The sequence below is a fragment of the Diabrotica undecimpunctata genome, chromosome 5 (assembly GCF_040954645.1).
Source record: "Diabrotica undecimpunctata isolate CICGRU chromosome 5, icDiaUnde3, whole genome shotgun sequence".
NCBI lineage: Eukaryota > Metazoa > Arthropoda > Insecta > Coleoptera > Chrysomelidae > Diabrotica > Diabrotica undecimpunctata.
The window spans coordinates 12,882,026-12,909,387 of record NC_092807.1 but is presented as its reverse complement, the minus strand read 5'-3'; the positions used below and the strand labels follow the sequence as shown (position 1 = coordinate 12,909,387).

The window sequence follows — 27,362 nt, the reverse complement described above, 5'->3', positions numbered from 1 at the left end:
TCGACTTAATAAGTCTCATCAGAACAGTTATTCATAGCCGTTCTTAACGTGAAAAATAATCTTCTCTGTCTTATTAGGAAGCAACAATAAAATAGCTTCGCTATGGACGCAACAGCGACATCTGATAGAAAAATCGGTAAGATAGTTTCGAAACAAATTCAGATTTCTGCTTTAATCTGGAGCCTTCTAAAAATTGCAAGGCATAGCCAGACATTGATAAAGATGTTAATAGAGACATGGGGAATCTAAAATTTGCATTCCACGACATGTCTCCTCAACTAGGCAGAAACCCTTAACGAATTTGTTTCTTGTACTCATACAGAGTAGATCCGAATAAAATGAAAAAGACAGAAAAGATTTGATTTCACGTACAAAGCGTCTATGTATCTGTTGATACGTATTTCGACTTAATAAGTCTCATCAGAACAGTTATTCATAGCCGTTCTTAACGTGAAAAATAATCTTCTCTGTCTTATTAGGAAGCAACAATAAAATGGCTTCGCTATGGACGCAACAGCGACATCTGATAGAAAAATCTTTATCAACGTCTGGCTATGCCTTGCAATTTTTAGAAGGCTCCAGATTAAAGCAGAAATCTGAATTTGTTTCGAAACTATCTTACCGATTTTACATTAATACTGTTGAAACCAGATCTATACAATTAAAAATATGGTGAAACGTACCTCCCAGAATTACATCTAAAATGTTGTGGTCCACAAGTTCTGTCACTACAGTCTTGTTCCTCATCCGAGTTATCAACACAATCGTTATCTTTATCACAAACCCATACTGCTGGTATACATTTATCGTTGGCGCACTTAAACTGGTTTGGAGGACACGTTACTGGTGGACAGTTCACCTCGTCGTCTCCACCTGGACAGTCGGGGTGTTTGTTACAGCGTTGTTTCGCCGGAATGCATCTTGGAGGTATGGTTGAGTTGCCTTCGCACCTAAAAGTGCATACATTACAAGCTACTACGGTTAGTAAAAACCTGGTCAATGGGCAAAGCAGTGTAAACAAAAATTCATGTTTAATAATAATAAAAAGACTGTTTTTTTTAATTTCCACAAAATATCGTCAACTTGAGATGACACGTTTTTACCGAGTCTAGAATTTATTTTCAAAGATACACTCTGTATTTAGGGGTCGTCTCATAAATGCCGGTTTAGCTGTTTTGATTTTCATTTTAGTAAAAATTTGTTAAACCACGATAAAAAATTTGTAAAGACAGTAACGGTGAAATTCTACATGATAAAAACTCAGTTCTTAACACATGGGTACAACATTTCAGCGAACATCTAAATATAAACGATATTAAAGGAGGTTACAACATAAAGAATCAACAAAATCTACAACGACATCTACACAGTGAAGACACAACAAGAGAAGAAGTGTCAAATGCAGTCCTAAAACTTTTTGCAGCAATCCATAAACCAATAGTACTTATATGGCAGAATGAATTGGTACCAGAAGAGTGGCTAAAGGGAATAATATGTCCGTTGCATAAAAAGGGTGATTAACTGGAGTGTAAGAACTATAGAGGCTTACTCTGTTAGCATCTGCGTATAAAATCTTCCGCAATGTATTGTTTGAAAGACTTAAACATTTTACAAAGGATATTGTTGGTCAATATCAATGCGGATTTACTGCTGGAAAGTCAACTACACATCAAATTCAAGCACGTAGGCAGATTCTAGAAAAGTCACTAGAATATAACATAGATACACACCATGTCTTCGTCGACTTCAAAGCAGCCTATGACAGTGTGAAAAGAACTGCATTATATAATGCAATGATAGACTTTGGGTTCCCACCTAAGTTAGTTAAGTTGACCCAACTAACAATGCAAAACGTAAGCTCATGTGATAGAATTGAAGGAAACTCTACGTTCTTTGATATTAATAATGGCCTAAGAGAGAGGGACGCGCTGGCGTGTCTCCTCTTTAATACTGCTTTGGAAAAGACAATCAGAAAATTAAATATTAGAATAAATGGAACCATTTTTAATAGATCGACGCAAATTCTCGCATTTGGTGACGATATAGTTATAGTGGGCAGAAGTATAAGAGACATGGTGCAGTGTTTTACAAGGCTAGCAGACGCGGCAAGTGAATTAGGACTTGTGGTTAAACGAGGAAAAAACCAAATATATGTTGGTTTCTAAAAACCCCCGAAATATTTAACAGAGAATTTAAATTAAGAACCATACCTTTGAGCAAGTCAAAGTCCATTTATAGACAAAGTCCAGAATTATTCTGTCCATTTATATTTTCTTTGTCCGCCGGGTATATCAATTTTCAATTTTTTTATTTAAATAGCGATGCCCGATTAAATTTTCAAAAGATATTTTCGTTATCTCAAATAGTATTCATTTTGAAAATACTATTTTAGTTTGTCATTTTCGTCTTAAATTGTTAAATTATTTCCAGTAAAATAGTCATTCTTCCTAGATATTGTATTCCGAAACAAATTATTTATCAAGTTGTTAATTTTTTGTTATTTTAAAACAGTCAAAGTTAGTTCGTTTTAATAGAAAATTCTACTGCGTTATCTGTTGGCATTGACCTTCTTGTAATTTCTTTGCTCATATAAATATTCTGGCTGTATCGTTCAGGTTGATTTGTATAGACTCTGTCAAGTAGGTGTGATCTATAAATCCTAGTTGGCACCCAGGAGAAGGGCGAGGTTCTAACCCGTGAATGGACATTTGTAATTGTGGATTAAAAAGCTGTTCCCCAGTTAACCAAATGGGCAATCGTTGATCAAATAGCAGTCCTCCAGGCAAACAAATGGATCCATTTGTGGCAGACGAGAGAATGTTGTCATATCCAGACTAATGGAGTAGAAGGAACGGTTTCCTTTGCCGCTGGTAGTAATTTTGTGGAGTCCCCAGTTGCTTGTGGACCTATCGTCTGCCACCTTTTGAAGAGGATCTTGAGGTGTAAATAATCCAGGGCAGCACCCGAAGAAGCCTTCAGACCACCAGGTAAGTTCCTTAATAAAATCTATTACTGTTTTGTCGACAGACACAGATTATTTTTATATAAATTAACTTCCTAAATGCTAAAATGTAGAGCTTCACATATGACCTAAATAAGAGAGAATAAAGCGTTTATACCGAAATTCACTTCTACCATTCAATACCACCTTTTAACTGATAGTCTATTGTATGCACAGAGAATGCAAAGGAGCAGGACACAAAGACCCATAGAGATTTCATGCTCTCCGTGTTGATGTTTGAGAAGTGATGTTGAACTTTTTTTCGGTCCAATTTTGGCACTTAGGAATAAATTCAATATTTTATTATCAATGAAAAGACGACAAAATTGGCGCCCAACGTGGGGCAAAACGCTTGGTCGGCATGCCACTTTTACAGCAGGCAAAACAATTTGTAATACACTATTTATTACTGTTTTATTACTGACTACCTAAGAACTTCCTTTTAAACTTATAGACTTCCACTATGTTTGTATATTGAGGATTATTTGTATTTTAAAACTGTATCTGTATATAATCTAAGAATCAAAGGTTTTAACCTGGAAATTTTTCCAAAATGCATCGATTGTATAAATAACTACTATTTTCCTCGTTTTTGTACAACTATTATCTTTAATCTGTTAAAATTCTCGAGAAATTGCAATAGTTTACGTAATATTCACCAAAAAATATATTAGCTAAGTTTTAACTTGTACAACAACTTCTTACCTGAACTGAGTATTAAGACAAGTATAATCCTCACAATCGTTTTCATCTGAACCATCTCCGCAATCATTTTTGCCGTTACACAAATCGGAAGGATGTATACATTGTCCGTTCTTGCACTGATATTGCCCCGGCATACATTTGAATACGGGGCAGTCTGGAGGTTCGTCGCTACCATCACCACAATCATCTTGAGTGTCGCATTTCCACCAGAAGGGTATGCACTTGTAATTAACTTTACACTCGAAATGGACTGTCGTGCAGTTGGCTACACAAGATCGACCGTCTTTTCCTAAAATAAGGTTAAACAGTCAGTAAGCTAAATGTCGCAACACTGACGACTCTAAATCCACATTTTCACTACTAGATTACTTACAAAATGTCATGAATCTGACTCACTCATTTGGTGACGTCAATATACGAACGAAACGATGAAATCCAACATTACTGAAAACAATTAATTGTCTGCAGTGTGATCTAACAACAAAAATCTACTAGTTTTAAATTAGTAAAATAGTTGTATTATTGTTTTTCAGCTAACAGCCTTAGAAGAAAAACAATAAATTTAGTACAAATCAAAACAAACACAAGTCGTACAATTGTTTTTTAATACGTTTACAAATGGAAACTTAGAAGATGCTTAGACATTGTAACTTTTGACCTACCATGAACTAATGAAAACCAAACTAGCTGAAAACTTTACTCTTTGAGTGTAGTACTTACCCAAAATGAAGTTTGCTGGGCATGCGCAGGTGTAATAAGGAGCAGATGGTGTCAAAAGACATAAAGCTGAACAATTTGCTGTCAAACACGGATTGTTTTTAACAGGAGGCTGCTTGAAGGGATGGACGACACGGATATCCATAGGGCGATGAACTGTTGACAAAATAGACTTGCAGTCTTCTCCGCTATACTTGTTACACCTACAAAGTATTGATTACTTCACAAAGCGGTTATAGATTTCGATCCAAAACTTACCTTTCGACGGTTTTAGTCTCCCAGTCAGTCCAGTAAATATAATCTTCCCAAATATCAATGGCAAAAACATGATGAAGCTGCAATTTTGGATTCCTCTCTCTACTAGCTACAATTTTTACGTTATTTCCGTCCAAATCTGCCACAGCGATATAATCTTCCCTCGCATCAGCCCAGAATATCTCACTGGTCTCATACGAGACGGTTAAAGCGTTGGGCCATCCTAAATTATTCTTGACAATAATCCTTGGATTAGAACCGTCCATGCCTGCCTTGCCGATGTGAACACGAGATCCCCAATCGGACCAATATAAATATCCTCTGGTGGGATCTAAGGCTATCGCTCGGGGCTCTTCCAGCCCTTTAGAGTGGAGAACACGACGGAATTTACCGTCTAGACTGGATACTTCGATGGTATCTAATCCCTATAAAATTAAATTATTTAATTAAAAATAAGCAACTCAAATTGATCTCACATATAACGTGTCATCTTTGTGATCTAAAATGATCCTAAATCCAAAATTGACACTTTCAGTAGAAATAAAATAATTGTACAACGATGTATGAAGAAATAATGTGTACTCAAAAAATATAGAGTCATCAAGGCCAAGGTTTACTTTTGTAATATGACAGGGGGGTTGTTTGTCAGGATTGTAATAAAACTCACACGGCATTGGTGTTTGTGATAAAACAGTGAGTACCTTAGATAATTACAAATATGTAAAAGAAAAGCCCTTGAACAAAAAAGTTTTAAACTTATTATGATAAAAACCGAGTATTTGGAATGTTCATTGAAAGATGGAGTTAACACTACAAATAAAATGATAACTTTAGATGGTGAAAGGACTGTGAAGATATCGTTTTAAATATCTAGTATCGGTATTACAGAGCAATGAGGAAATATATATAGATTTATATATATAGTAGTAATAGTGACGGATGGATGAATTGAAGCAAACAAGTGGGGTGTTATGTGACAAAAATATTCCAATCAAACTAAAGGTAAAATTCTATCAAATATAAGATCAGCTATAATATAGAGAACTAAATATTAAGCAGAGTTAAATGAAAATGTTTAGATGGGAATATTAGAGAAAAAAAGTCTGGTAGTGGCATTAATTGATGCGAAAGGAGACAGAATAGGTTAATATGGTTCAAACATGTTCAGCGTCGACACGTTTATCATCAAATATAAAGAATTGCTGATTTGCAGGTTCCTGGGAGGAGTAGGAGACGAAAAACCAAGGAATAGGGGAGGCGCTTAGGAAGGATATGTTGGTAAATTGATATTGATAATGATATGACAGAAACTTATGGATAAATGTAATAAGGGGAGCCACCCACGCATAGAGATAAAGGCGAAGAGAATGACGATTAGCGACAGAGACAACAGGTCACGTTTGTTGGTCACTGTTTTGGTCTGCCTTTAATTTATCAAGAGTTATTATATGTCAACGTTTAGTGTAATAAACTTGACTTGGATACTACAATAATAATTATCAATAACGAATAGTACTTACTTTATCACACCAATACAAGTTTCTTCCAATCCAGTCCACCGCCAGGCCGTCGGGATTTTGCAAAGTAGGTGAATGCAATACTTCAACGTCCGTGGAATTTGTCTTGTAGTTACAAAGTCTCTTTATAGAAGATCCCAGTTGAGCTACGTCCGACCAGTAAATGCAGTGAGTTGACCAGTCATAATCTAAAGCCACAGCATTAGTTAGATTGTGGGCCAGGAGACTGCTGTGACCCATAAGGTCAAGCTCTCGAATATAGTACCTAAAAATATAAACATTATGTTAACTCCTAAAATTAATTAGAATACGAAAGTATTATTTTTATAACGAATATTGCATCTGTATATGATCTTCCACTACGAAAACCCTATTGTTCATCTGCTAAACTTATCCTCTGATTGATTAGCACTTGTAAAATTTTAGTTTAGTTCAGAATAGATGGACAACTTGCAGAACCTACAGAAATAGGCAGCGGAATAAGACAAGGGGATTCATTAGCCCAATGCTCTTCAATTTGATCATGGATGAAATTATCAAAGCGTTATCAAAGGAAGAGGATACAGAATGGGAAACAAAAAAAAAATAAAAATACTCTGTTACGCAGACGACGCAATATTGATAGCCCAAGATGAAGATAGTCTGCAAAGACTGGTCCCCAGATTTAATATAAGAGCAAAAGAATTTAATATAAACAATCTCATCTCAGAAAACTAAAACAATAGTAGTCAGCAAAGAACGAATCAGATGTAAAATAGAAATTGATGGCATCAGTAATGAACAAGTAATGGAAATAAAATACCTGGGAATTACACGGTCTAGCTATGAAGACCTGGATAAAGAAAAGAGAGATCAAGTACAAAAAGCAAATAGACTGGCAGGATGCCTTAATAACACTATATGGCGAAACAGACACATTAACACTGAGATGAAGTCAAGAATTTATAAAACTAGTGTAAAACCAATAATGACTTATGCCCAGAAACAAGACCCGACACAGCCACAACGCAAAGCCTACTGGAAACGGCAGAGATGAGAGTACTTAGAAGAATTACAGGAAATATGCTGAGAGATCCAAAGAGAAGTGAAGACATTAGAAGAAAATGTAACGTACAGTGTATAAATGCATGGACATAAAATAGAAAAAAAGAATGGAATAACCACATAAGTGCAATGGAGGAGACCCGTGTCGTCAAACAGCATTGCAAAGCTTTGTGCCCTCCAATTTTTGAAAAAACTGGCAGGACCCTGGTCTACCTGGCCTTTCGGCTATACGACCGTTAACGAATCCACTGCCCCTACGAGTCCGACACCAAAATGAAGGTGCCACGCCACGTACGCCAGGCACGTTTCGTGGGGCTCCACCTTCCCCGTAGTACCTGTGTTGCGATTACCTCACCTACCCGTTATCCCCTCCCACAGGCGGATAGGTGACGCAGGCAGAGGAATTTCCACCTCGCACGTAGACAGGTCGCCGCCGAGGATCTCTCCTCTACCACTCTGGCGGGTACGTGCCGGGACAGCAACACCACGCTTGACACAAGGCCAAGAGAGGTGTGTACGGGCGCAGCTCGTTCAACCTCGCCTGGTTCTCTTGGAATGAGAGTAGAGTGGTCCCACGAGAGTCCCGTCTCGGATAATAGGAGTGTAAACCGGTGACCGTGACGCCTAAGCGTTCGTGTGCGTTTCTACAAACCCGACACCTCAAGCGACGGCTCTCCACCTCTCAATTCCTACCCATTAGTCGCCTCTTACGACAGGCAGGGCCTTCTGACCTCGGCCGTATTCTTATCTCCGCGAGCCGAACGGAGAAATAGCAAGAGATAAGTCACCAATCGGCAGAAGAAGTATCGGACGACCGCGCAAAAGATGTAGTGACAACCTTCCATAGAGGTATTAATCCGCCAATGAACAAGCAGAATTGCTTATAAAGAGGAATAACAAGAAGAAAGTATTACGACAATATAATAGCAAAATACAGGGTTGGAAATGTACTTAGAGCAGATACATCTGGAAGTGCAGCAAATGGTAAGTGCTCTATAATATATACCACAGGTTATAAACCAAGAGCTGGCAGAATGTTTTTTTAGAAAATTTGTGTATGTTTTGTGTAAAAATATACACTGCGCTACAAAATTAATGCAACAAAAACCAATAGTCCCTTCTAATAGCGGGTATAGCCACCTTTATCGTAATTATGTCCTGACATCTCGTTGGTATACTTAAAATTAATCTGATTTGGTTTTGCAAGTTCTTGGTAGGAGTAGAATACGAAGACCAAAGAAGACTTGGGGTCAGACGCTTCGACAGGACATGTCTTAGGACATGTCATATGGATAACCGCTAAGAGCATGATGATGACGATCAAAATTGGTAACGCAAACTCTGACTTTGAAATAAGAGATATTAAAATTAGATTGAAAGAATTTAAGTTCCACTGGAATTTGTAAATGTTGATAAATATTAGTATGTGCAACCGTTAATATCAGAAAATTTTTGTTATATCACCATTTTTCAATTAAATTAGAAACAGAAATAACTCATATTTTTTGCACTAGTTTACTTTGTTATTAAATTGGCATTTTAGAATGTACTTTTCAGCTAAACATAGTAGTCTTAGTCGTATAGATTGATGTAAGTCACAAACAGTAGACCTAAAAAAATAGACCAAATTTAGTGGAAATCTCTGCAGTTAGTTTTAGGTGTGCTTTATTCGACATGTACTGATAATCTCTTAGCTAAATCTATGAAAGACATTCCGCTACATTCCAGTGCCGATTGTTCGAACGCTAATCAAAACTTGATTGTAATCAAATATTTAATTAAAATCAAATTCGTCACATTTTGAGGTTATGTTGACTGATTTATTTTATTCAATTTTATTATTTTGCATTTTAATTTAAAATAAACCATAATTAAACTCTTTCTGATGTTAATTTTGTTTTTATTTACAAATTAATAATAATAATAAGCAATTTTTAATAATTTTTCAGCTGCTGTGACGTATTTAATTGTAATTAAATATTTGATTACAATCAAGTTTTGATTAGCGTTCGAACAATCGGCCCTGGAATGTAGCGGATTGTCTTTCATAGATTTAGCTAAGAGATTATTTATATCAGTACATGTCGAATGAAGCACACCTAAAACTAACTGCAGAGATTTCCACTAAATTTGGTCTATTTTTTTAGGTCTACTGTTTGTGACTTACGACAATCGATAATAAATCTAGTACATGTACGATAAAAATGTAAATTAATCTCAGGAAAATGATCTTATTTATAAATATTCAGCGAAATCCCAACCTGTCTCAAATATATTTTTTCAAGACTCACGCTATACAATTTTACGACTTGATAACGCAAATGTCTGGCTAAATATGACTTTCGATATATAACTTACCTATTCGCCAGTATAAGATTGACCTTGACACTGGAATTGGCCCTGCAAGAATGCTTGTCGAAACTCAAAACATAATTTTCGTTACAACTACAATGGTACGAGCCCCTGGTGTTCCTACAGATCTGGCTGCAGGGTTTCTGTTGACATTCGTCGATATCTTCACAATGGTGTGGATCTTTCGGGCTTACTTTAAAGCCGTGCTCACACCGGCATTCGTATCCTACCGGTTTGTCGATACAAGTTTGGGCACATGGAGGCGGTGAGGCTGTGCACTCGTTGATTTCTGCGAATAAGACAATTGACATAATTACGTATTTTGACAGTATTTAAGGATACACTGCTGATATTTCTTCAATCAGAATATGAAAAGTGAAGAAGGTATTTCCAAGTAGGTATGTCAAGAAAAAAAAAAGACTTCGAATAGTACCTAAATGGTAATATAATACAGAGATCGGTGAACCGTGGGAAACAGTGAGTAATAATTGTCTATGTAAGCACAGCAATTTCATGTGCAAATGTAAACTACATTCATTTTACAAATTCCCAACTCTCAACAAACGCACGTGAAAGCCAAACAGGGTCGCACTGAGGTATATCATACGATTTTTAAAAATATTTACTTTTGAAACTATTAGTGTAAGAATTTCTTGAAATTTAATCATTGTGAGCAAAATTTAATGTTCCATTGAAGAAAAATGTGCTAAAATAAAATATTCATTAACTTAGAGATACATAACAAAGTGAACATTTTGTAAAGTAGCATTGTCGTAAGTTTATCAAAGCATAAAAACATGAAATATTCGATTTGATATTTGAATTACTTTTCATTAGCTACAACTCTGCTTTTACTGAGTCTACAGACTTCATATAGGTATAAGCACATCATTTTTTTTAACTTTTTTATAAGCTATATTTTTGCTAAGAATATGTTTTTCGATAAAATACTTACTCTTTGAGCTATTTGCGGAAGCTAAACGTGTTTTTTTTTATTGAAAAATGATCATATTCACTCGCAAATAACTCGATAAATATTGACTTTATGCAAAAACTGTATAAAATAAAAGTTGCTTAGAATTAGTCCGGACTGAATTCAATTCTGGACTTATTTTGAACGCATGTTTTTTCACACCCGAGAAGGGGTGAAACTCACCCCCATGACAAAAGCACACATCGGCACAATATCACTTTTTTTCTTTGCCGTTAGCTATGTATATGCCAAATTTCATGTCAATCCAAGCGGTTCTTTAATATTTACAGCAAAAACCGTGAATAAATGGACTAAAAAGGAAATAAAACTTTTCGAAACAACAATAAATTAAAATATTGGTTTCTCTTACCTTTATTAAAGTGATTACCGCAAGCTATTTATACTTTTGATTAACAAATACTTTTTTTTTGGATACTAAAAGTTCACTACACACTATAAAACTTAATACTAAACACTTAAACTAAACTCTAAAAAATAACACGACCAGTAAATAACTTAACAATAACTATAGCATATAACACACAATATATTAACTTAAAAACCAACACGTTACAATTTGAATTTAAACAGACTGACAAGTTTGGACCTGTAAAATAAGAATCCGTCTGATTTAAGGCAATAAATTATATTTAATAGCCTCTTGACGAATGAGAGGGCGAATATCAACACGTGCGTTTGTTGACAGTTGGGAATTTGCTGAACGAATGTACTTTAGAAACGAACAGCAATAGATATGAAAGTCGAGCATTAAATGACAACTGACTACAGACTGTTCTACTACCATTCATAACTATATATATATATATATATATATATATATATATATATATATATATATATATATATATATATATATATATATATATATATATATATGCCATTTGTGCTTCAATACCATAATATATATATATATATATATATATATATATATATATATATATATATTGATACGATTAGGGTTTATAGAAAATAATTTATAAGTTATATACTACATAATATTAGATATTTGGTTGTTTTAAATAAGTTATAAACTAGAGAATTTAATAAAAATATATTTATGTGAGGGCATTTTAAGAAATTAGCATATAATAATTGTAAAAAGTTGCATTTTAGTAGTTATGATTTTGTAGATATATTTAAGTGAGCCATGTGACTAGGCAACACACTATACCCTCCATTCCAAGTGTCATTTTAAGAATTTTACGAATATAAGTGGGGTTATAGTTGTTTAAAATGTGTAGTTAATTAAATTAGAATGTTAAGTTACTAATTTAATTATATATTCTGATCTGAAAAGCCTAAATGTAAACAAAATTATCAATAAAAAATGAACGAATTCTCCAGAATGCAGAATTTGACCATTGTTTACGGTCGAACATTCTCGAAATAATGATTATGGCGGTGGATCGAACAGATATTTTTTTCGAGAACATCTATATAGAAGTAATAGAACAAATTGGAACATGATCTCTTACCAGATGATTCTAGAATATCCAAAAAGATATAAATACCCGTGATTTGGATTCAAGATGGGAGTTTTTAGTCAGAAGTCAGGCCAGTTTTATTATGAAAGTTAGTAGACACATTTAGTTAGTGAAGTAAATTGTTCAGAATTTTCAAGAAGTCAGTCAGAAAAATTTAGTAAGAAATATGAAAGTTAGTTGGAGTCAGTGAATCAGTTATAAATAGTCCAATTGTTTAATATAGTGAGTTAAATGAAGATTAAAAATTATGCATATATTTAATGCACATTTATAATTATACACAAATAATTATTGAAGATTATAAAAGTATATTAGAAGAATATCGGATGGACATTGGAAGGAATTAAAATTATATTATGATTGGAGATTAGTATAAATCAACTTATAATAATTGGATATTGGTATATTGAAAAGAAGAATAAATATAAATGGTGTTTGCTGGTTTGCTTGGTGGTGTATAAATGCTGGTGAAGAAAAATATATCTTAAATTGGTAGAAGCTGATAATTGGAAAAAGAAATTTCACAAAAACAAGGATAACCGAAGTACGAAGACATTCAGTGGTGATTAGAATATATATAGTGGAAAACAGTTCATTTAGGCATTCAGTGAAAGAAAGGTACAAAATTTTGTTAATATAATTTAGTTAGTGTCATAACAGTTTCAATTTTGAAGATAGTTTGTTTAAATTTTACATTGTCTATAGAATTTAATTAGTTTTATAAGAGTATCAATTTAAAGATAGTTTATTTTAAATTTACATTGGCTAGGTTAGATATATATGTGTGTTTCATAATAGTTATAATAAAGATAATTTAAAAAAGTACTTACAAACTAATTCTTTGAGAACCGCGATAAAAACCCTATATATTATATTATTAAAAATCAACAAAAAACACATCATAACAATATATATATATATATATATATATATATATATATATATATATATATATATATATATATATATATATATATATATATATATTATGGTATTGAAGCACAAATTAGTCAAACTTTTCACGTCTGAATCGGAATGAATATAACGATATAACTGTTATTTCGGTATCTCTACCTCGTCCGCCGTTCGAGATTGCTTAGTTCTTCGCCACCAAGGCAGGTGCACCTCTGTGCTCGAATCACTGAAAGTAGTAAGATTAATTAGTAGTTTGAATCAAAATTAGCTGTAACGGTTGACGAGGTAGAGATACCGAAATAATAGTTGTATCGTTCTATTGATTCAGATTCAGACGTGAAAAGTTTGTCTAATTTGTGCTCCAATGCCATAATATATGGATTTTATTTAGCAGAAATCACTTTATTTAATTGTTTAGTTCTTCGCCATCAAACTCGAACCACTGAAAGTGGGAAAATTTTGGAGACATTAGATGGACTTTTCGGTTTGAAACGGAATCAAACTTACGGATTTTTCTTATAAAAAACTGAACGTTTTAATACTTTATGGTTCATAAGTTAAGCTATGACTGAATCTAGAAATTAACGTTTCTATTACTACTACTTTCATTTACTACGGTAAATGTAGAAGTAATAGCTAGCAGTTGACTATAGATATCGAACAATAAGTAGTATATAGATATAAAGGAAAGTGAATTTAGCGACTTTTAATAAAAACATAAACTTACTGCATTTGTTTTCATCTGAAAAGTCCCCACAGTTATTCTCGCCGTTACATAAAAGTGTTTCATTGATACAAACACCATTGTCGCAATAGAACCAGCCCTTTTCTTTGCAATAATAGTCATCACTTTTTGGATCGCCGCATAACGGCGTTTCGTCACTACCGTCTCCACAATCGTCTTTTCCGTCACATTTGGCGACTTCGGGAATGCACTTGTCGTTCTCACATCGGAATTCGTCTGAGTCGCAGGTTTTGTAACAATCGTGCGGTTCGTCTGAGCCGTCCGTGCAGTCCCTGTCTCCGTCGCAGTAGTAGATTTTGCCTATGCATTGCCCGTCTGAACATCGGAATTGGTTCGTGTTGCAACTGACGAATTTGCAATCCTAAAAACCAAAAGTAATTTTGAGTAACAAAAACCAAAAAAAAGAACCATTTTTTAGCATTACAAGTATTGATACAACGAGCAAGAGATGTTAATACAGATGTCTTTGCCTGTTTCATTGACTTCGAAAAGGCATTTGACAAAGTACAGCATGAGAGGCTTATTGAAACTTTGCGAATCGCAAACATCGATGACAAGGATATAAGAATACTAGCCAATCTCTATAGGAAACAAGTAGCCAAGATTCGAGTAGACAATCAATTATCCGATGAAGTCCCAATACAAAGAGGAGTACGACAAGGTTGCATACTCTCGCCTTTGCTGTTTAATGCGTACTCTGAACATCTATTTCGAGAAGCTTTGGGAGAAACGACTGTTGGCGTGATTGTTAACGGTGAAGTAATAAATAATCTAAGATATGCAGACGACACTGTCCTTGTTGCGGATAGTGCTGAAGGATTACAAAGACTGATAGATCAAGTAGTTAACATCGGTAGAAAATATGGAATGAAACTCGATAATAAGAAGATGAATATTATGATCATAAGCAAAAACCAAGATACAGATGCAAAGTTTATGGCAGACAATGAGGTATTGGATAGAGCAGAAAAAATAACATACCTAGGATGCAACATCACAGACAGCTGGGATCACTCATACGAGATTAAATGTAGGATCGAAAAAGCAAGGAGTGCCTTCCAACAGATGAAGAAAGTTCTCTGCAATTTAACCTTGAACTTACATTTCCGACTCAAAATCCTTAATTGATATGTGTTTTCTGATCTTATGTATGGAGCAGAGGCTTGGACACTCACTGATGCGTCTTGCAGACGGTTGTAGTCTTTCGAGATGTGGTGCTATCGTCGCATGCTCAGAATATTATATGTACAGCAGTAATGCAACGTTTACAAAAAGAACCTGAAGTCTTGAAATCCATTAAAGAAAGAAAGTTAACATACTTCGGACATATAGTGGCATAGTGTGAAATGAAAATAAATACAGAATACTACTATTGATATTAGAAGGGAAAAGAGAAGGAAATAGAGGACCAGGACGCCGCCGAATATCCTGGCTGAAGAATTTGAGACAGTGGACAGGTATGACCACCACAGACCTATTTCGAACAGCTGCTAGTAAAATACGATGGGCCATTGTGGTAGCCAACATCCATAGAGAATAGGCACTGGCAGAAGAAGAAGAATGTTTTTGTACGATCCTTGTATTTATCACTAATTCACAACCTGGAAGAACTCACAAAATGTAGCAAAATGTTTTGTTTTATTTGTTGCAGAGATGAGCCAGTCTGTGTTTAGATTTGAGTGAATAATGTTCAACAATTTTTGTAGTATTATGTATAGTTTGAATAATTTTGTTATTAAATTATTATTTGTCTCTTTTTGTAGCTTATCATCATTTGTAATAAATTTGTCGTAATAAATAAAATAACCTTTATTGCGTATACACCAAAATATTTGTCTGCATTTTTGATTTTGTTGTATTCTAAATTTACGAAATTATATTCTCTACAAATTATGAAATGCTTGACTATATTTAAGTAACTTGCTATAGATATTATTAACATGTTCTCTAGATGAGAAGATTCTAAAGTAGTTAGGTTCTTTAGTTCCTTTTGTAGTATTTCAAAGAAAAACAAAAGGTGCCAGCAAAATACGTAGCTAATAAAAAGAGAAAAACGACAAAATCCTACCTGTAACATGTGTTCATCGGCATTATCAGGACAATCCGCCTCTCCGTCACAAACCCAAGACATTGGAATACATCTGCCGGTAGCATTACATCTGAACTCGTATTTAGCACAAGTTGTCGTTTGACAGTGCGTGCTTTCATCGGATTGATCGTTACAGTCTGGATTCCCATCGCATTGCCAAGATTTTGGAATACATTCATTGTTAGTGCACTGGAACTGGTCACTACGACAATGCTTGTGGCAATTTTCTTCATCGCTTTTATCCAAACAATCAGGAATACCGTTGCAACGCCACGATATAGGTATACAAGTGGAACCGTTCTCGCACATGAACTGATCATATCGACATTGGTTGTTAGATCCACAACTTAACTCGTCTAAAGCGATGCCGCTATTGTCGTCGTCTAAACAATCAGCTACTCCATTGCATCTTAATCGCAAGTCGATACAGGCACCGTTAAGACACTGAAATTGATCTTTATCGCAATTTGGTTTCGAAACTGTGCAATTGTGTTCGTCGGAATTGTCCCAGCAATCGTCATCACCATCACAGAACCAATCTTTATGAATACAGGTTGTAGTAAACTTGCAATTAACAAAATCCTTTCCGTGTTTTTCTGTACAATTCGGCATTTCACATCCAATTTCATCAGTTTTATCTTGGCAGTCTGGTTCGTTATCACATCTGTGCGCTATATCTAAACACTCCCCATTTTTACACCGGAAATGAGTCTCTTCTGGACAAGAACAATTTTGTTCATCAGTGGAATCTCCGCAATCATCTATTCCGTTGCAAGTTAAATTTAGAGATATACACATTTTATTTTGGCACGGAAACCAGCCCAAAGGACAGCTACGGTATCCACAATACCCAGGTTCTTCGTCGGATCTATCAGCACAATGTGGGATACCATCGCAAGTGAGATGGAAGGGAACACAACCGCCATCTGAACACCTGAAAGAGTCACCGTCGTTTGTACAGTTGGTCAAAATTTTGGCATGGCATCGGCCTTGTTCGGAAAGCACTCGACCCTCTTCACACGAACATTCCACCTGACCAGAAGCTGACAACCCGCATATTTCTTCACAGAATCCGTTTTGGATTAAACACGGATTTGAAAAACAGTCCTCTGTGTCGTTGGCTACTGTGATTATACCCATAGGTCTAGCTACATCTCTTCTGAGCAAAACAATGTACTGTCCCGTGAATTTATCTGCTCTTATGACCGCATGAAGCATCCAGTCGGTCCAGTATATAAAGTCACCATACACTGCCAAAGCAAATGGATGTTGTGGTGTAACTTTCGCTAATACGACTCTCTTAGTTCCATCATATTCACATCTTTCAATTTTATCTAATCGTGCGTCACCCCAGTATAGTTTCTGCGCCTTGTGATCTAAAGTAATGGCATTGGGCATTCTAATATCGGTTTTAATTATACTCTCTCGTCCGTAGCCCGTCAAAAATGCTCTTTCTATTGTTGGTTGTTGCGGATTCCAATTGGACCAATATACTCTACTGCCACAACTGTCAACAGCGATGCCGCGTGGTTTATCTTGAGCTCGCATGCGTACTATCGTTTCTACTGCACTGGCGTTTTTAATTTGGCCTGTCAAGTTCACTCTATTAATAGTAGCGTCGTTATTGCAAGTCCAATATAGAGAATTATAGACCTGTTCGTATGCTAAGCCTTCTACAGAACCTTGTCTTTCCACTATGATTCTATGATCACTGCCGTTGAAGTATACGGCATTGATGGAACCTTTTTGAATATCAGAATAGAACAATCGTTGATGTTTGTAGCTGAATGACAAACCAATAGCGTTCTTCAACATAGTGTTATTTTTAATAGTTGGCTGTGGCGAATTCTGAAGATTCTTGTCTCCAATCATTTGTATAGAATCGATGCTGATGACTCTAGAATACATAACGAAACTTTCGAAAGGTTCACAAGTTTTCCCGTCCGCAGTAATTCTACCATGAGAACAAACGCACACTGGATGGGTACCGTTAAACAAACACAACTGCTCACAACCGCCGTTATTATTAGCACAAGGGTTAGTACCGGATTGTTTCTTTTTAGAAAATATTTGAATATCTTTCAAAGAATCTCCTAGATCGCTTAACAGCACCTTGAAGTCTGACATATTAGAAGCAGAAGCTGTAGATATGCTTCCTCTGTCGTACGTAGTGTCCAACCAGTAGACTTTGTCATTAAATACAGTTAAAGCTATAGGATTTTCTAAGGATTGATTCAGCATTACAGATCTGTTTTGTCCATCGTAGCTCACTCTTTCTATGGTGTTTGCCTGTATATCAGTGAAATACACAAACTCGTTTTCTGAGTCAAAAGCTACGTCAGAAATAGATTTGGCATCGCCAACTAAGAGTCGTCTGTTCTGTCCATCCATAGTTGCTATTTCTAATTTAGACCCACCAGCCCGTACTAAATATCCTCTAATCGGATCCACAGCCAATGAATTCGGTTTCCCTATCTCATATGAAAATAAAACATTTTGTTTAGAACCGTCCAGTCTCGCGACTTCAATGGTACCTCTCTTAGAATCGCACCAGTAAATATTTTTAGCGATCCAGTCAATTGCTATACCCGTTAGCCAGTCGACGAGGATATTCTCCAGCATTTCTGGTTGCTCTAAAACAAAACTCCTATCAGTACCATCTCTTTTAACTCTACTAACAGTTCCGTGGTCACTATCTGCCCAAAATACAAAATCATCAGCAGCTACGAAGTCAATTGTTGTAGCACTGGAGATTCTCGAAATCGGACCCAAAACTTGAGTATCATTTTTTCCATCTAGAGATAACCCCTGCAGTTCCCAGTTTATTGAATAAAACAAGAATTCTTCCATTCCCACACATTTAAACGAATTAGTTGGGTCTGGATTGTAGCCTGTAGCACATTTGCAGGTGAATTTCGTAGACGATGTAGGAATACACAAATGCTGACAGCCCGCTCTATTATTCTGGCAAGGATGCGCCCCCTGTTGCTCACTGGGGTCGTATATTCTCAAGGATAGTACTCCACCAGTGCTGTTTCTTAGGATCAAATCATTTTTTCCTGTTAATTTATCCACTGAGTGCACAGATTGGTCGTTGTCGTCTGCATAGTAAAGTTTGTCGTGATAAACTGTAACAGCGGATACAGATACTTGTTTCGATAGGTTTAACTTCTGTACATCACTACCATCTAGATTACTGTAGTACACCTCCAGGTCGCTAATCCAGAACAGTTTAGATGATTTAATATCAAGAGTGAGACTCTTCGAAGTGGATTTAAGATTAGGAACGATTGTTTTTCTTGAGGTTCCGTCCATGGCGCTGGTCTCTACAGATTCTGTGTCATTTACCGAAGATATCCAATATAGGTTGCCTCTAGGAGGATCGACACACACAGACAAAACGTTGACATTGTCTACTATCTTTGTTATAAACTCCCCTTTGAGATTAGACGCCATGATGCCGATTTTTGATGATACATATAGCAGATCTGAGATCCAATCTAGTGCCAGACCTGAAGGATTCTGTAGTCCTGTATCTAAGAGTGTTTCTGAAGGCCCGTGTGTTAAACTAGTTCTTTTTATTTCGTTAATATGAAAATCTGCGAAATAAAGAGTACGGTTTCGGGAAAGGTATTCTATTTGAACAGGACTAACGACTTGTGGAATACTTATAGTGGGTATAGTGTGGTAGTAGGGCTGTAAGATGTCTACCCCTCTGATTTCATTAGTTTTCGCTATCAGGAGAACTTTATCGTTAACGACACAGGTCTTGTTGTCTTCGCTGAGTCGCATAATATGAGGACAGTCACATTTATATGTCTTATTGAAGTGTATCAAACACAAGTGAGAACATCCACCGTTGTTGGTTCCGCAAGGATTAACTCCATCTGTGGGTTGTCGGCTGGGGTGTAAAATTTTGATGTCGAAAGGTTGAGAAAGGGTTCTTTGTATTACTTTGACGTCGCCTCCTGTGAATTTGTTGGCTCTAAATACGCTGTTCGTACGCCAATCTGAAACAACAAATATCAAAAATGTAACAATAAAACACTGAAAACTTTTGTTTTCAACACTTCCCCAACATTTATTATTTTTTATCACTAAACCTGTTTTGGCAGAATGACTTTCTTAAGTGTTGCTATAAACGTATGTTTCACAAATTGACAATTCATTTTTAAACATTTTTTTGTTATTGACTTGAATTTTAATTGTCCTTATAGCCGAATTGGGCAGGACACGTCGCCAGATTATCAGATAAACGATGGACAAAACGAATTTTAGAGTGGAGACCAAGGAAAGAAGCCATACGGAGCAGAGGACGCCCACCAAGTAGATGGACTTACGACCTGAAGCGTATTAGCAATAACTGAATGTAAGCTGCACAAGAGAGAGACAGATGAAAAGAGCTGAGGGAGACCTATGCCCAGCAGTGGACGCATACAGGTTGATGATGATGAGTAGACTTCGGCAAATATGCATATTGCATATTTTGCATATTGTGCATATTTTATGCAAATATTTCATATTTTGGCATATTTGTATAAAAGTTTGCATAAAGTGCATAAAAGTTCAGATTTTTATACTGTATTTGAAAATTTTTAAACATACCAATTTATTTCAATTCTTGTATAAAATTTTGTATTCATTTTAATCAAGAAATGATCTAAGTACGTAATCTCTACAGGTACAAAACATTTACAATTTCAAAGAAGATCAATTTAAGTAGCCCTCAACATTCTTAGAAAGTCTCGGTCACTGAGGCATTCAGTTATTGGATAATCGCTAAAGGTTCGCTCATTTGCATTTTATGATCTAATCCCCGAATCTATCTACAATTTATTGTATCTTAACAGCAGGTAAACGGCTAATAGTTTTGTTCCTAATTTAGGGATTTTCCAAAATCTCCCAGTTTATTGAATTAGGTACCTAAACATTTCTAATTTGATGCTCAGATTTGTAAATCATTTTTGTTTTGATATTCAAAGCGTAAACACTCGTTGTGCGTAACAAAAAGGAAGATTGTGATTTTATAATGCCTAAAACAACCAGTGCTTCAACTTGGATTAAACCTTATAAAAAGCTGTCTATGGATATGGGAAAAATCTACTGTTCAGTCTGTGGCAAAATTGTAAGTATCTAATATTTTCTATTAAATATCTAATATTTCATACATACAGGGTGTTTCCAAATGACACTAACAACGTTTGACTGTAGATACTTCGCGAAAAATTGAACAAAACGATATAGTTAATGAGGGGTCAAACTTATTTACTTTTCGAGATACAGGGTGTTAAAATTAAAAAAAATTAAATTCTTTTAGTTAATAACAACAATAACTTTAAAACCAATAAACGTATTTACTTGAAATTTAGTACTCGTAGGTTGTTTTTAAATGAAAAATAGCTTCCTTTAGTGAGAAAAAATTGTCCATGGTACAATACAATGGTGTGTATTTAGAAAAATTTTTCACCTTTACTTTTTTTTATGAAGTCAGCTATTCTAAAACACAATTATTTTGTGTTACCGCTTTCAAAATTAGCAAATGTAAATTTTAGTTCGTTTCTAAAAAAATATTGCAAACTTAATGTTAAAAGTGATCGGTCTCTAAGAAGAAATAATGTGAACGGGCTATACTCGTCGGTGTTAATTAATATTAAGGAAGAAATTGCAGATAATTATTTTTACATATCTGTAGACGAAACCACTGATTCCTCAGGAAAGTATATTGCTCATTTATTGATTGGTGTTCTTAAAGAAGATACCTTACCAAAATCTCATCTTATTTCATGCCAGCAACTTGAGAAAACAAATGCTTTAATAATTTCGCGTTTTATACAAGAAACATTAGCAACTTTTTTTCTTCCGACAACTATTCCTTCTAATAAATTACTGCTTATTTTATCGGATGCTGCTCCTTATATGGTGAAAGCAGGACAAAATTTAAAAATATTTTTCCCAGATTTAATACATGTTACTTGTGTAGCGCATGGATTAAACAGAGTTGCAGAGGAAATACGAAAAAAGTTTCCTCTTGTAAATACCATGATATCCAGTGTCAAAAAAGTATTTCTTAAATCTCCTATAAGAATTCAACTTTATAAAGAAATGCTACCTAACATTCCTCTTCCACCACAACCTATTTTAACGCGATGGGGAAAATGGTTAGAAGCAGCTAATTTTTATGCAGATCATTTTGTTAAAATAAAGAACATAATTGATACGTTAACAGATGAAAGTTCCCAATCTCTTTTGGATTCTAAACAAACTTTTCAGAGTAACTTGCTTCAACAAGAACTTTCATTTATAAAATCAAATTTTAGTTTTGTTCAAAAAACAATTACTCAGTTAGAATCACCAAAACTGTCATTGTTCGAAAGTACAGCATTAATAAAAGAATTTGCGTCATGTTGTCGGAACGTTAGAGGTAATATTGGAAAAGATATTTTAAAAAAATTTGAAGCTACTATGGAAAAAAATAAAGGTTACCATATTCTTTCTGAAGTAGTCAGTGTTCTAGCTGGAAATATTTCGGAAACAATTAATTTAGAACCAAATGTTTTGGTTAGTTTGAAAAATACTCCCGTTACATCAGTTGATGTTGAACGAAGTTTTTCCATATATAAATATATGTACTCAGACAGAAGCCACAAGTTTTTGTTAGAAAATTTTGAACACCACTTGGTCATTTATTGTTACCATAATTCTAAATAAGTTTATTCATACTTAAAAATGATGTAGTTACTTAAAATAAATGTAAATCTTAATGAATAGTAGGAAATATTTAGTTATGTACACTTTTTTTTTTTAAATAAAATTGTTACTATTTTACGATTTTTTTATTTATTTGTATGCATATTTTGTAAAATATTTGCATATTTTCGGGTAAACACGTGCATATTTATGCGCATATTTTCTACATTTTTATTTGCATATTTGCCGAAGTCTAATGATGAGTAATAAATTTTGAAAGGGAAGAACTGGTAGACATAATATGGATACTAGATGAATGTAATAAGAACTCTTTATTTGCAGCAGTCTATTATGAGCAAAATTCACATCATCGGCAACAGAATACTAGAACATTTCAAAATGTAATGGATATATTCAATCAAAATGGTTCAGTGTTAAGTGAGACTAAAGGAAAAACAAAAACGGTTAGAACAGAAGAAACCGAATTAAATTTTTAACATTTTTTTCATCCCAAATATCTGAAATATTTCATGAGAGCAAGACATTAGTCACAAATATATTCAGAAAATTCTCTCGAGACACCACATGCACCCATACCATAACCAGCGACACCAAAAGTTGGCCTCAGCACACTACGTTCTAGTGTAAAGTGGGTTGCATAAGCATTGCGAGCTCATGACAGCTTCCGATTGAGACAGCGTGGTCAATAAAGGCACGCAAAGATTAAATGTGGTTTAATGAATTAGAATCATAAATTTATATTCATTATTCATTAATAAATAATTAATAATCAATTCAACAAAATAATACACAAATTGAGACGGAATGTTTGGCAATTGTATTTGGTTGTCAGTGCTTTCGTCAATATTTGTATGATAAAGAGGTTGATGAAGAAAACACCAACAAAACGAAGTATATGAAAATTAGCACGCAACCACAAATCCTACGATCCTTTGTTATAGAAAACGACGTCATCGAAGCAGTCAACGAATTTGTATACCTGGGAGCGCTCCTTAACACTGAAAATAATATTAACCGCAGAATTTGCACGGCCAACAGATGCTATTTTCGGCTCAATCTCCTCCTTAAATCCACAATTATATCGAAAAATACAAAAATAAAACTCTACAAAACAATAATACGCCCAGTCCGAACATATGATTCAGAGACCTGGACTCTAACAAAAAATAATGAAAACATGTTAGGATGTTTCGAAAGAAAAGTACTAAGGCGAATCTATGGAGCAGTGAATGACAATGGAGTAGGGAGAAGACGATACAACTTAGAACTTTATAGAATATACCAGGAACCTGATATCGTAAAACATATTAAGTGCGTAGGCGCAAAATTTCGGGCCAATGCTTTTTAAATGCATTTATTTTTTTCGAATCCTGAGAACACTAACAAATATTTTTGAAAAATTTAAACGCAGAATGAAAGATTAGATTATTACCGAGGGCCGAAAGTCCCTTAGAATAAACAAAAAGTGTTTTTGAATGAGATATTTGAAATTAAAAATCACACTAAATTTTCTCTTTTTTTTCTAAAATAAACATTATAGAAGTTTTCAGGGACTTTCGGCCCTCGGTAATAATGTATTCTTTCATTCTGTGTTTAAATTTTTCAAAAATATTTATTAGTTTTCTCAGGATTCAAAAAAAAAAGAATGCATTTAAAAAGCATTGGCCCGAAATTTTGCGCCTACGCTCTTAAGATAGGACGTCTAAGGTGGATAGGGCATGTAATGCGAATGGAACAAAATGACCCAGCTAGAAATACGCTCCTTGATAGACCCATTGGTCAGAGAAGAAGAGGAAGACCTAGAACAAGGTTCCTTAAAAACATCGATGGAAATTTTAGAGATGGAGAATGATCATCTACCTTAAGAGGCCATATTTAAAAAGCTACTCAATCAATGCTCAATACTCAATTTGATTTTAGTCAGATATAAGTCAGCTGATGCTTTATCTCGCTCAGGTTGTCATGATTCTAGTTCTGAAATTGTAGAGCAAGATATGCATGCACAAGTAGAATTAATTGATTACTATGATAAAGTCCACAAAAATTTGAAAGAGTAAAAATTGAATCAGAACAGGATTTAGAATTAAGAGAGTTATCAAAAGTGGTTAAATCAGAATGGCCATTAGAAAAACATAAACTTCATGAAATGATAAAAGCATATTGGAATTTTAGAGAACAAGTATCAGAAATGATAGGAAATGATTAGAAAGGGGTACTGTTTAGATGAGAAAAAATTATAATTCTTAAAATTAAACGTAGGGAAATTTCGGACAGGTTACATTACCACCATTACCACCACTACAAGGACAAAGATCCGAATATTCCGATCATATGTCATGTCTGTTCTACTCTACGGATGTGAAACCTGGAAAGTGACAAACACCCTCACAGACAAACTACAGGTCTTTGTTAACAAATGTCTACGAAGAATTATTCGTATATTCTGGCCTAACACCATCAGAAACGAAGATCTACTACACCTGACCGAACAAAAGAGGGTACAAAATGAAATTAAGTCCAGAAAGTGGGTTTGGATCGGTCACACACTCCGAAAAAATAGTTCCAGTATCGCAAAGACTGCCCTAGAGTGGAATCCCCAAGGAAAAAGAAAAAGAGGTCGCCCAGTACAAACTTGGAGAAGATCCCATCATGGACGAGATAAGAGGCCAAGGAAAGTCTTGGAATGAGGTGAAGGCCTTAGCGCAAAACAGAACCCGATGGCGCGTTTTCACTGAAGTTCTATGCTCCACTTAGGAGTTCAAGTGTATATATATATATATATATATATATATATATATATATATATATATATATATATATATATATATATATATATATATGCATTACCACCATTAAGAATTAAAAAAACTATTTTAAGAGCAAGAGACCACGTTTTTTTGCCATTTATTAACAAAGAAATAACAGATCTGGTAAAGAGTTGTCGAGTTTGTTCAATTTATCAAAAAGCCAAACTAAAGAAATGTTAATACCCAAAAAAATTGCAAACATATCACGGGAAACAGTTGCTATTGATTTTTTTATTTTTATAGCAAACAGTATTAGTTACTTGTTGATAGTTTCTCAAAATATCCAAAAATAAGTTATTTACATAATAACGCCACTAATGAAAAATGTTGTTCATAATATTAAGACATCGTAAGCCGGATGATGGTTCCCAGTTCACCAATGGTACATTTAAAATTTTTTCAAGGAAAGGGTAATTACTCACAAAATCCTAGAAATCCACATTCAATAGGTTTATTGAAAGATATGTGCAATCCCACAAAAATAGATTTACAAACATTTTGTTTGATTAAAAAGATATGTATGTGGCTTTAGCAGAAATTCGTAATACACCCATAAATCATTGTATACCATCTCCTGCAGAGCTGTTATTTGGTCGTAAATTAAAAGATTTTGTCTCTTTAAGTGATTCACAATTGCAACCAAAATTTGATGTAGAAAATGTAAAACAAAAGAAGAGTTGCTTTATGTGAATGGGCACAACAAAAAATAATTACACCAAGAAACGTTTTCGATTTTGTTTTATTCAGAGATGAAACAACAATGCTTTACAAAAACGGATGTGTTAATAGGCATAATGTCCACTATTACTTCACAACAAATCCGTACGACATAATTACGAAGACTCAAACTAGGTGGTTCTTAAATGTTTGAGGTGGTACTTTGGTAATTATGTAATAGACCCTTCTTCTTTGAGAAAACAGTAAACGGAGAGGTTTATATAGACTTTGTAGTAAATAATTTAACGATTTTACTTGAAAGCGGGCCACTCGACATCCGTCAACAATTGTGGTAGTTATATGACGGAGCTGCTTCTTATCACAACGCATTTATCGAAGTTAAATTGAATGAGCAATTTCCCCTAAGATGAATAGCCAGATAGATCCCCAGAAATAAATAAAGTTGACTTCTACTTCTGAAAGATTAAAGATCCAGTGTGACGTGAACATCCAACAACAAATTGATGATATGAAGGTCAGAATTCGAAACGCATTTCATAAGATTACGCCACAAATGCTTACAAACGTGAGTAAATCATTTGAAAACCGTGTTCTACAACGAAAAAAATTTTTCTAGTGGGCGTTGAACTTGTTACAAATTTCATATAAATTTGGTTATAACTTTTTAAATACCCTGTATAACACAAAACAACTTGTATTGTAACAACACCCTGTATATTTGTAACTAATTTTAAAAGGTGAAACTTACAGCTACCTAATATAATAACAGATATAACGGAGGGAAAACGACAGTTAAGATTTGATTTCACATATAGTGCGTCTGTGTATCAGCTTATACGTATTTCGCCCTAAAATGGCTATTCACAGTCGCTCTGAACGTGAAAATAAATCTCTTCTGTCTTAGGAAGCAACTCTAATATGGCTTCGTATGGAAGCAAATCTCAACATCTGATATTAAAATCCGTAAACTAATTTTCGAAACCAAATTCAGATTTTTGTTTTAATCTGCGCCTTCTAAGAATTGCAAGGCAAAACAGACGTTGATGAAGATGTTATTAGAGACACGGGGAACCTAAAAATTGCATTCCACAACATATCTCCTCAACTAAGCAAAAATCCTTAGCGAATTGGTTTCTAGTACTCGTACAGAGTATATCGGAATAAAAGGAAAATACAGTTAAGATTTGATTTCACGTATAATGCGTCTGTGTATCCGCTTATACGCATTTCGCCCTAAAATGGCTCTTCAGAACGGCTATTCACAGTAGCTCTGAACTTAAAAATAAAATCTTCTGTCTTAGGAAGCAACTCGACAAATAGCGACATCTGATATTAAAATCCGTAAACTAAT

The 27,362-nt window shown here is 34.7% G+C and overlaps 1 protein-coding gene across 1 annotated transcript in view; it reads right to left on the bottom strand.

The window, feature by feature from the left end:
- LRP1 (LDL receptor protein 1) overlaps positions 1-27,362 on the bottom strand; it is a 149,284-nt gene that overhangs the window by 20,115 nt on the left and 101,807 nt on the right. Inside the window, exons 17-24 of the mRNA XM_072531505.1 lie at positions 15,798-19,828; positions 13,712-14,090; positions 9,598-9,880; positions 6,199-6,460; positions 4,682-5,103; positions 4,427-4,626; positions 3,707-3,995; positions 684-950 (exon numbers count right to left, since the gene is read on the bottom strand). Coding sequence (XP_072387606.1) covers positions 684-950; positions 3,707-3,995; positions 4,427-4,626; positions 4,682-5,103; positions 6,199-6,460; positions 9,598-9,880; positions 13,712-14,090; positions 15,798-19,828 — 6,133 coding nt within the window. The remainder of the gene's footprint in view (positions 1-683; positions 951-3,706; positions 3,996-4,426; positions 4,627-4,681; positions 5,104-6,198; positions 6,461-9,597; positions 9,881-13,711; positions 14,091-15,797; positions 19,829-27,362) is intronic.